The following is a 12,170-nucleotide window of genomic DNA, read 5'->3' on the forward strand; positions in this document are numbered from 1 at the left end:
TTTAAAGGAAGAATGTTTACTTTTCCATTTAGGAGATTTATGTGCCTCAGAACTTATTATCGTGCTCAGGAGAGGGTGCGGGGACTAGAGGACACCACCTGCTTTCCATCTGGTAGGGAAACAAATGATGCCTGGGCCACTGTGAATGGAGGCTTTGGAGTCTGGTCCTCCGGGGTTTGAAGTCTGGGTTGAGTATCCTCTGCCTGACAAGGTTTGGCCGGGACGAGATTAACCATTTCAGGTGGAGTCACTGCCATTGTCCATGACACATCCCGGCTCTCACGCCAGGCTCTCCGGGGCTTGGTTAGAAGAAGATGCAGAAGTTCCAGAAGCTGGGTCATCATGTGATGAGAGAGACAACTTCAAAAGGTGGCCCTTTAAACTCAGGCCGGATCGTGGAGCCAGGAGTCGTTCGATACCTGCCCCCCTAAATTAGAAACCCTACAGAAAAGGGTTAAATGAGTGGAGTGCCTGTGAGGCCCCCACATTCTCTTCTTAGACCTTTCTCCATGTTCAAAGGTAGCATCACGCTGTCATCCCTCCCTGCTGTGTCTCTGGCTGGGGCCTTCCTGTCCGTCTCCTTCACAACCAGCAAAGCCTGCCCTCGGGAAGAGTAACGGAGTGCATCTGGCGAGGCCTGCAATAACCCTGATCTCTGCATGTCCTTGTATTTGGAGAACTGGCTTGTGGGACGGCACTGACGGCAATGCAGCGGGGGCGTATCGGGCCACCCAGCGATGAGCTGTGAGGGAGCTGCGTGGGGAGCCCCTGTCACCCGGTTCAGTGGGCGCGGCACGAGGAAGACCTCAGAGGTAGCAGAGAGAGCAGGGGACTCCAGGATGTGCCGCACAAGCCCAGCCCCCCCTTCTTCTTCTTCTTTTTTTTTTAATGTTTTATTTATTTCTGAGAGGGAGAGAGAGAGAGAGAGAGAGAGACAGCGTGAACAGAGGAGGGTCAGAGAGAGAGGGAGACACATAATCTGAAGCAGGCTCCAGGCTCTGAGCTAGCTGTCAGCATAGAGCCCGATGTGGGGCCCGAACCCACAAACCATGAGGTCATGACCTGAGCCGAAGTCGGACGCTTAACCAACTGAGCCACTCAGGCGCCCCTCCCCCCTTCTTTTAAACTTGCGGCTGTCCTGAGTGCTAACGGTGCCGGCCCTGTGCAAGGGAGCCAGACACCAACCAGCACGCCACAGTGACTCACGCCGCAGGACAGAGCGCGTACTGACCGCCTCCACCCAAGTCCTGTAGCGGCTTCGGCTCATGATATCCNGCCAGCACGCCACAGTGACTCACGCTGCAGGACAGGGCGCGTACTGACCGCCTCCACCCAAGTCCTGTAGCGGCTTCGGCTCATGATATCCGAGCACGGTACTGCAACTACCAGTCCTGCGGGCAACAGAGCATCAGGCCAGGCCAGCAGCTTCGGGGCCCTAGAAGCAAGTCTGAGCTCATTAGATCCAGCCTCGTGCTGCAAACTCTTCATCAGGATGGGGAATGGACTTTGTGCTGGGCTCCTGGACAAGGATGGGCATAAATGGGAGGGATGGCCTCCAATGAAAATCTGGTCCCAAGCAAAGGGGCACCGCGTGGTCCCTGAAGAGACCCTCCTTTCCTGAGGTTTCTTGCAGCAAAATCCCTGCAAGTCTCCTCTTTCCAGTTCTACAGAAAAAAGAAATTGTCTTCATTATGGAGAACAGGAGTCTCTAGCTGTCCTGGGAAACTCCTGTTAGGATTAGGAAATCGGTCTGTCCCCTAGCTAAATTGGACAAGCTCGGCTGTTAACCCATTTTTGTCCCTTCCTTCTCAGCAAATCGAGAGCAGCTGGGAACCATCTTTTGTGTATTTGAGAGTGATGATGAAGTCATGCCTCAAGTGTCCCTTCTCCAAATGGCAGGATCCTAGTTCCTTCCTATCACACCCCCAGCCACATCTTCATGGCTCTCCCTTGACCCCTCTTCAAGCAAACAGTTGTAAAAGAGAAATTTTACAGGTTGCCATATCCTGGTACTTGATGGTCTTTGTATGAACTCTTCGGCCCTCTGACTGCTTAAAGGAACGACAGAGGTGAATGCACTCTGGTTGTATTTACTCCTTACCCTGAGGCTAAAATGAGATACTGTGAACCTTGAGATAAAGAAAAACCATAAGGTTTCAAAATTAGGCACAAGGTAAAAAAAGAAAGCAGTACTCTTTAATAAACAAACAGTGCTTAAGTCAATCATCATGCATTTTATTTTATTTTTATAAAAGTAAAAATAATGTGAGGGGCGTCTGGATAGCTCGGTCAGTTAAGCGTCCCACTTCGGCTCAGGTCATGATCTCACAGTTTGTGGGTTCGAGACCCGCATCGGGCTCTGTGCTGACAGCTCAGAGCCTGGAGCCTGCTTCAGATTCTGTGTCTCCCTCTCTCTCTGACCCTCCCCTGTTCATGCTGCCTGCCTCTCCCTCTCTCTCTCTCTCTCTCAGAAATAAATAAAACATTTTTTTTAAAAAAGAGTAATAAGTGAAATATCTTTTTGAGAGAGAGAGAGAGAGAGAGAGAGAGAGAGGGCATGTGCAGGGGAAGGACAGAGGGAGAGAGGGAATCTTAAGCAGACTCTGCAGCAGACCTGGGGCTCGACCTCATGACTGTGAGATCATGACCCAAGCCAAAATCAAGAGTCAGACACTTAACTAAGCCACCCAGGTGCCCCCAAAGTAATATGTGAAATAACTTAAGTCAAATAGCATGAGGCTAACCAGGAAAGATAGCAGTGTGCTTTCCCCACTGCTAATTTTCTTTCCCTAGAGGTAATATTCTAGCTATTTTCTTCTGAAACTCTCCCCATATGCTTCTCAATGACATGTTCTTTCTGTCAGGTCTTATTTTTTTCAGCCTCTTATACTATCTACTGACTTCTCACTTTGAAAGATGTTTGTTGATTGTTTCTCTCATACAACCTAAACATCCTACCATTCTCCCCTTCTCAATATAATTATATTGAAGTTTTTAGTTTTCTCCTCAGCTTTATTGAGATATAATTGACAGATGACATTGTGTAAGTTTAAGTTGCATAGTGTATTGATCCGATACTTGTATACAGCAACATGAAGGACCAGCATAGCAATAGCTAACACTTCCATTATGTCGTATAATTATATCATTTATCGTGATAAAAACATTGAAGTTCTATGCTCTTAGCAAATTTCTTTCCTAATGTTTTTCTAACATTTATTTATTTGAGAGAGACAGAGTGCGAGGTGAGAGGCAGGCAGAGAAAGATGGGGACACAGAATCTGAAGCAGGCTCTAGGCTCTGAGCTGTCAGCACAGAGCCCGACGCAGAGCTCGGACTCAAGAGCAGTGAGATCATGACCTGAGTCGAAGACTGACACTTAACCAACTGAGTGACCCAGGTGCTCCTCTTAGCAAATTTCAAGTATATGATACAGTTCTATTAACCATCATCACCATGCTGGACATTAGATCCCTAGAACTTATTCATCTCAATGTTGATTGAAGTTTGTGCCCTTCAGTCAACATCTGCCCATTTCCCCCAGGTGCACCCCTCTGTTAGTCGCCACTAACTACTGTTTTGGCCTTTTTTTTTTTTTAAACATTTTATGTATTTCTGAGAGAGAGAGAGAGAGAGTGTTAGCAGGGGAGGGTCAGAGAGAGAGGGAGACACAGAATCTGAAACAGCCTCCAGGCTCTGAGATAGCTGTCAGCACAGAGCCCGATGTGGGGCTTGAAACCATGAACTGTGAGATCATGACCTGAGCCGAAGTTGGACACTTAACCGACTGAGCTACCTGGACACCCCTTGGCTTTTTAAGATTCTGCATATAAATGAGATCAATATAGTATTTGTCTTTCTCTGACTTATTTCACTTGGCGTAATGCCCTCAAGATCCAATATTTTCACAAATGGCAAGATTTTCTTCTTTCTCATGACTGAATAAAATTCCAGTGTGTATGTGTGTGTGTGTGTGTGTGTGTGTGTGTGTGTGTGTGTATACACCACATCTTTATCCATTCATCTATTGATTACCATTTGGGTTGTTTCCATAGCTTGGCATTGTGAATAATACTGCAAAAAACATGGCAGTGCAAATTTCTCTTTGAGATCCTATTTTCATTTCCTTTCGATATATACCCAGAAGTGGGACGGCAGGATCATGTGGTAGTTCTATTTTTAATTTCTGAGGAAACTCCATACTGTTTCTTCCACAGTGGCTGTACCAATTTACATTCCTACCAACAGTGCACAAGGGCTCCCTTTTCTCCACATCCTTGCCAACACTCTTCATCTCTTATCTTTTTGATGACAGTCATTTTAACAGGTGTGAGGTGATAGCTCCCTGTGGTTTGGATTTGCATTTCCCTGATGATTAGTGATGCTGAGCACCTTTTCATGTACCTGTTTGTCATTTGTATGTCTTCTTTGGAAAGATAGCTACTCAGTTCCTTTGCCCAGTTTTTGACTGAAATTTTTGTTATTATTGAATTATAGGAGTTCTTCATATATTTTGGATATTAACTTCTTATGAAATATTTGATGTGCAAATGTTTTCCCCCCATTTCATAGGTTGCCTTTTCTTTTTTTCTTTTTTACTGTGCAGATCTTTTCAGTTCGACATAGTCTCACTTACCAGTTTTTGCTTTTGTTGCTATGCTTTTGTGTCATATTCAAAAAACATTGCTAAGGCCAATGTCAAGGAGCTTTTTCCCTATGTTTTCTTTAGGAGTTTTATGGTTATGGTCCTCATGTTTAAGTCTTTAGACCATTTCAAATTAATTTTTTTGTGATATAAGATAGGGATGTAATTTCATTCTTCTGTATGGAGTTACCAGTTTCCCCAACACCATTTATTAAAGAGACTATCCTTTTCCCTTTCTGGGCTCTTGATTCTGTTCCACTGATCTATGTGTCATTTTTATGCCAGTACCACACTACTTTGATTACTATAGCTTTGAAGCATAATTTGAAATCAAGAAGTGTGATGCCTCCAGGTTTGTTCTTCTTTCTTATGACTGCTTTGGCAATTCAGAATCTTTTTTAATTCCACACACATTTAAGAACTGCTTTTATTTTCCTGTGAAAAATGACATTGGAATTTTGACAGGAAATGCACTGAATCTGTACATGGCTTTTGACAGTATGGATGTTTTAACAATATGAATTCTTCCGATCCATGAACATGAAATGTCTATTTGTGTCTTCTTCAATTTTTTTCATCAGAGTCTTACAGTTTTCAGGATACAGATTGTTTACCTCCTTGGTAAATTTATTCCTAAGTATTTTATTGTTCTTGATGCTTTGTGAATGGGAGTGCTTTGTTTTTCCAACACGTTGTTAGAATACTGAAATGCAATGGTTTTCTGTATGTTGATTTTGTATCTTGCGATTTTCCTGAATCCAATGATAAGTTCTAACAGTTTTTTAGTAAAGGTTTTAGGATTTTTCTCTATGTAAGATCATATCATCTGCAAACAAGGACGATTTGACTTCTTCTTCTCTTAGTTAGATACCTTTTATTTCTTTTTCTTGCTCTGGCTAGGACGTCCAGTACTATATTGAATAGGAGTGGTGAGAGTGGGCACTCTTGTTCCTGATCTTAGAGGAAAAACTTTCAACCTTTTACCATTGAATATGTTTTAGTTAATATTTAGTGTTTACGTTATCCATATATAAGTAACATTCACAACTGATCTAAGTAGTATATTCTCTAAAAAAGTTGTGTATTTATTTTTATTGACTTATAAACCAAGTACTGTATTCTAATTATAATTCCTTTCCTATACAACTTTTGGGTTTTCCTGAAGTTAATAATTGTTTCACATTTTTTATTTTGCTTAGTTTTCCATGGACTTTACTGAATGCTTCACCAAAGTGTAAATCTATCCTCCGCATGTTTGAAAATACATCTGGTATTCTCATGTTTCTTTTTTTTTCCTTCTCCCTGTCCCCGCCCCCACCTTGGAGACGTGCCTCCTGGAGTCCACTGCTCTCCTGCTTCTCCTTAGACTAGGTTTTTTGTTTTGTTTTGTTTTTTTGAGAGCGTGCTCATGGGCAAGCAAGCAGGAGACGGGCAGGGAGAGACAGAGAGAAACAGAGAGAGAGAGACAGAGAGAAACAGAGAGAGAGAGAGAGAGAGAGAATATGAATCTCAAGCAGGCTATCTGCCCAGTGCAGAGCCTGATGCAGAGCTCTATCTCACAACTGTGAGATCATGACCTGAGCTGAAATCGAGAATCACCCAGGCACCCCTAGATGTTTTTTATACCTGCTTCATAGCTACCCTTCTGGGAATTCCCTGTTCTTCTTTATGCTGTTGGAACCCATTTCCTGAAACTCATTTTCCTCCCTGTTTTACTTGTCCATTTCGGAGCAGAACACCCTTCCTAAAAAAGGGTATGGGGAGTAAAGTCTTTTGGGATGTTGCAGTCCTGAACATGACTTTATTCTCCTTTATCCTTTACTGACAGTATGAGTAGGCAGAGAATTTGAGATTAGGAAATAATCTCTCCTTGTTTACTCCATTGCCTTCTGGGTTCAGAGTTGCTGTTGAACATGAGAACCCATTCTAGTTCTTGATCTTTGCCTGTGATCTATTTTTCCCTTTAGAAAGTTCTGGGACCTTCCTTTTACTCATGTTCTCCAGCTCTGGGAAATTTTCTTTGATAATTTCCTCCCTTCTTTTTCCTTTGTTCTCTATTTCTGGAATCTTATTAGTCAGGTGTTGGGTCTCCAAAGTGTATCCTCTAACTTTTAATCCTTTCTTTATTTTCCTTCTGTTTTGTCTTTTTGCTCTACCTTCTGGAAAAATTCTTTAATTTTTAAATAGAAAAAATTTCACTTTTGCAGTCATGTTTTTAATTACTAAGAGGTATTTCATTCTTTTTTTCTGGTACTTATTTTATGGATGCAGTATTTCTTTGTTCTTTCTGAGAATATTATCGTTCATCTTTTTGTAGCTTTTATTTCCTGCTGCCTGCTCTGTCTCCATTTTCCCTAAAGTCCCTTTGTTTGTTTTGTTCATTTTGAACTTTTTATTTTACTAGAGGCTTTCTGTGAATGTTTAATAATCACTGGCTACCAATCCAGATTTAAGACTGAGGCTCTAAAGAGAGAACTGGAAGTTCTACATGAGGGGAGACAGTGCTTGGTGGGTTTCACTGTCTGGTTCTGTCAGGGAATTATTTCACTGGGGGACCCACTCCCCCCACCAGGTTATCTGTAGGTCTTTACTCTGGGTTTGTAATTTCTCCAAAGAAGAATCCTCTAATCTCTTGTGGGGGTGAGGGCACGGTATCAACCTGGCTGTCAACATTTTAGGAGCTGAGCCATGGAATGCATGTTGGTGGTGCAGTGTGGGTGGTGTAGTGGGTGGGTCCTCACTATTCCTCACTAGGAAACCCCCCCCCTTTCACTTATCCCTCTCCTCCTTTCAGTACACAGCCTTGCCCCCAGCCTCAGCTGCGGCAGACACCCCAGGTCCAGACGCTTTCTGGTTTACCTCTCCAGAGAGCAAAGCTCCTATCTTCTGCTGGTTTGGAGGAAGGGCCCTGGAGCCCACCTGCTCTTTAGGAAAACCTGTAGCTAACCTTCAGAAGTACAATTCACACTTGAATTCCTGGTCCTCTCTAGGTTTCTGTAGCTCGTATCAGCCTGTATCTTAGTTTCCCAACACACAGAGACGGGCCTTTTGAGGTTTGTCCAGTCTGCTCAGTCGCTACCCATCCATCCTCTCTTCAGCTTTCACCATTTGGGTGACGTTTCTTTTCCGTCATTTCCTACTGTCCCGGCGCGTTCATGCCTCCCCTTTCATGCCTTCGGGTTGTGGGGAGGGGCGTTGGAGGAGGAGGAGGAGTTAGGAGACCCAGATGTGCGCTTCACCGGAAGTCCACACCCAAACCCTCGCTGAAAGTGATTGGTTTGGTGATTCTAAGATAACCCAAAATTACTGCTGTCACACAGATGTTACCTGCTGGCCAATGTGGTGAAAATAATCTTTGCTCCTGTACTCAGGAGCAAGCAGCACACGCCACCCACCTCTAAGGGCTCAGAGGTTCTCAAGGCCAAGGGTTACAGCCCCTGCGTGTATTCCACAGTCTGGAGTGAGGAAGGCTCCCAAACAGCACCCTTGTATTAAAACCCACGGTGTTCCTTACTGTCGGGAGGTAATTGCTCATCGGGATGAATCATCCCTGGGTGACTTTCTCACCCCCATGAAGACTCATGCTTATCTGCTCATTTGGTCTGAAAGATTAGAGGAGGATCAGCCCTACTGGGAGTAAACTTCCTGTTCTCAGCGCAACCCTGCCATTGTCCTGGCCTGCTCTGTTTGCCCGCGGTTTTATCTTTGCCGCGTGGAGACTCACACACAAACGAGGTAAAAAGTTCGGGGGCGAGGGTGTCCTCAATAATTTTGATGAGGTAGGGGCGCCTGGGTGGCTTAGTCGGTTAAGCGTCCGACTTTCGCTTAGGTCATGATCTCGTGGTTCGTGGGTTCGAGCCCCGCGTCGGGCTCTGTGCTGACTGCCAGCTCAGAGCCTGGAGCCTGTTTCAGTCTGTGACTCCCTCTCTCTCTGACCCTCCCCTGCTCACGCTGTCTCTCTCTCTCTCCTAGATATAAATAAAACATTAAAAAAAATAATAATAATTTTGATGAGGTAATGGGGTGAAAACACTTACGTAAGTATCATGGTGAACAAAGAAGTCATTAATTCATTAGTACTTAACTATACAGACACGAACTACATTTTACAGTTACATACAATTTCCTTAGGACTGAAAATTATTTTCTGGGGGCGCCCGGATGGCTCAGTCAGTTAAGCGTCTGACTTCTGCCCTGGTCACGATCTCACAGTTCAGGAGTTTGAGCTCCGTGCTGGGCTCTCTGCGGTCAGTGCAGAGCCCATGTTAACATGATCCTCTGTATCCCTCTCTCTCTGCCCCGGCCCTGCACACACGCACTCCTCATCTCTTCTTTCTCTCAAAAATAAACAAACATTAAAATAAAACAGTTTTCCAAGAAAACATTCTCCTCATTTTACAAAGGATAAAATAACGCTCACAGAACTTACTGATGTGTGTTCCAAATAGACCAGTAACTCTTTTTAAGTTTGAAGACAATTAGAAGGGATATTCACCAAAGTCAACCTTTCCTTTTATCTGTCTTTCAACTCTACACAGCTGTCTTATGCCCCTGTTTCGCTCCCTTCTGAGTTTTCAAACTAAGGCGAAAGAGCTTGGAAATGTGATAAATTTAAGGTATACTATTTCTTCTCACTACCAGACGAGCATCTTGCTCCAATTTTTACCTTAGTTTTTACTCTTCCCCCCTGCTTTTAAGACTCCAAAATCTGTTTTGTGACACCCGACACGAAGCACGGAAACAAATCAATAGGAGCCACGCGCTAGACCTACCTGTTGAAATAGCAAGTGACCAGGGCGCCGGCCACAGTCATTTGCTGGCACGCAAGGATGAATTCGCTAGTCCAGATGAGGCCGATCAAATGGTACCACCACATATACTGAATGCCTAAAATAGGCTTGTATTCCACTCGGCCACCTTCAATAACCTGTGCGGCTCCTAAAGTTTAAAACACAAACATGCTTTACACCAATGTTTTCCTAGGCACGGAAGATGATTCAACAGGCCACACTTCCTTGTGGCGGGCTGTTGGCATTATGTGAAACACAGATGCCAAAGTCAAGTTTAAAGCATCCACCGTAGGGGCACCTAGGCAGCTCAGTCAGTGAAGCGTCCGACTTCAGCTCAGGTCATGATCTCATGATTCGTGAGTTCAAGCCCATGTCTGGCTCTGTGCTGACAGCTCAGAGCCTGGAGCCTGCTTCCAATTCTGTGTCTCCCTCTCTCTCTCTGCCCCTCCCTTGCTCATGTTCTCTGTCTCTCAAAAATGAATAAACGTTAAAAGAAAAAAAATAAAGCACTCACCGTAATTGAAAATCTTCAGAGCACAAACTAAAAAATGAGAACACACTTTTAACGTAGGAATAATATCGACAACAATATTTATAACGACTAAAGGGGTAGGCGATTTGTGAGACACTTGACCTGTGCTCAGTGGTCATTTCACTTTGTAGATGTGGAAACTGAGGTTTGGAAGAGTCAAGAAACTTTCATAAAGTCTCACTGCTCATGATTAGTGGACGGAGAACATAAACCCAGGCATATTCAACTTTAAAACCTATGGTTTTTCTACCACACCACTTTGTGACACAAATAAAACTTGTTAAATTGGTGGAATCACACAAAGCCATTAGGACTATATTCTAGACCTTTGCTCCACCAAAAATGTAGAGTTCCTAAAAGAGACAAGGTCTTCATTTTTTCAAAGGATTCACTTCAGGTTTCATTTCAAGGACTAACTCTTCTAGAACATTTATACTATCTATTGGAGAGGTGCTTGGGTGGCTCAATCAGTTAAGTGTTATGACTTTGGCTCAGATCATGATCTCACAGGTCATGAGTTCGAGTCCTGCGTCAGGCTCTGTGCTGACAGCTCAGAGCCTGGAGCCTGCCTCAAATTCTGTGTCTCCCTCTTTCTCTGTTCCTCCCTCCCACTCTCACTCTCTCTTTCTCTCTCTCTCTCAAAAATAAATAAAGGTTAAAAAAATAAAATATCTACTGGGTTTCAGTGTCAAAATTCTAGGTTCATATCTCACCTTTATCCTTTCCTCGTTAGCCTAGGGCAAGTTAGTTCATCTCCTTAGGGAGAATTAACTTCCTGCTGGTAGTTTGAGTGAGATTGCGTGGTCAATGCTTAAAATAGGGCCTGGTCCATAGAAATCTCACTCTGAAAGTGGTCATGATTTTATTAAGTTTCAGGAACTCAATACTGTATTAAACCAAGACCAGCGTGGTAACCCCAACAATGCTCTGCCATTCACGTGGCCATACCCTGCTTTATTTGCCCTCATCTAAAGAAGCCCTGGAAGTATACCCTTGAATCAGCTCTGCAATTCAATTCAACTCAGTGTGCATTTAGTAAAGCCAAAGCCTAGCTCCATGGCTATGTTTGATTTCTAGATGTTCTCCACCATGTATTTGAAATAAACTATTGTTAAGTAAGAAGATGGGCACTTCAGTCTTTGGCAAAACCTACAACTTGGACAACATTTAAAGATGGTTTCAGATATTCTTTCGTAGGTATAAGTCGATTTCAGGTTCATAATTCACATGCCTGGAGACATTCACAGTAGGGTCTCTGCAAAGGAAGTGGGAGAAGATAATCCCAAGGCAGCACAATCTCACTCCACTGACGAAGGCTGGCCTTAGTTCCTTAGGCTCTGTGTCCTGCTGAGCACGAGTCACACTGTGATTGATGGTGGGGCAGCTTGATTTACAGAGAAGTTGCTATTTTATGGAGCACTGAGCTCTTTCTGGCGTAGAGGCAATTTTCACTTCAGGCATGGCACCCATACATGGTTATGCTTTTCCGAATAGGCGTGCTTTAGGAAAGCATTCCCAACGCTGAAGGAAGTGACCCCTCACCACTAACACACGTGCTTAGGTAGATGAGGTCAGTGGAGACGTGGAAAATCGCTCCAAGGGATATTAGAGGTAAGCGAGGCCAGCCAACAAGCACACTATTTCCTGGGGATAGACTGCGGTGCCACAACAACATGCCAGCCACGTCACATGATTCAGGGGACGAGAACGTTCCCATAGAACAGGAGGGATGCTTTCTTTGACAGATGAAAGGTAAATGCAGAGACCCTGGATGCTAACGGGGAATGGTCTCTCTTCTTGGCTGCCTTGAAGAGCACATTCATATACATTCAAGCTCTGCACACTGAGGGGCAACAGCAACCGGTACGTGGCTAACGTAAGTCAGGGTTCGTGTAAGCCTTCAAACCATAGGCATTCACCAAAGAAGCAGGACCCATAAGTTATTCTGGTCACTGCTGTTTTTGAATATCTTTGTCTAAACCATCTTCTGTTTGTTCCTCCGGTTCATTTATACCAGGACGTTTACAGACTTTCCTTTAGGGCAGAGTTTCTCAACTTCTCAACATGCCAACTGACATTCTGGACCAGGTAATCCTTTGGTGGTGGTGGGGGGCGGGGGGGGNTTAGCATTATCCCTGGCCCCTACGCATCACGTGCCAGGAGCAACCTCCCTCCCATCCTCTAGTTATAACAGCCCAAGTCT

At 44.1% G+C, this 12,170-nt stretch overlaps 1 protein-coding gene across 4 annotated transcripts in view; it reads right to left on the reverse strand.

The window, feature by feature from the left end:
* Positions 1-12,170, reverse strand: part of SLC44A3 (solute carrier family 44 member 3) — a 98,670-nt gene that overhangs the window by 36,893 nt on the left and 49,607 nt on the right. For all 4 annotated transcript variants that reach the window (XM_077746042.1, XM_077746040.1, XM_077746041.1 and 1 more), the window contains exon 10: positions 9,418-9,583. In XM_077746042.1, the coding sequence (XP_077602168.1) occupies positions 9,418-9,583 (166 nt within the window). The remainder of the gene's footprint in view (positions 1-9,417; positions 9,584-12,170) is intronic.

This window comes from Crocuta crocuta, unplaced genomic scaffold (genome assembly GCF_008692635.1).
Source record: "Crocuta crocuta isolate KB4526 unplaced genomic scaffold, BGI_CrCroc_1.0 scaffold48, whole genome shotgun sequence".
Classification (NCBI taxonomy): Eukaryota; Metazoa; Chordata; class Mammalia; order Carnivora; family Hyaenidae; genus Crocuta; species Crocuta crocuta.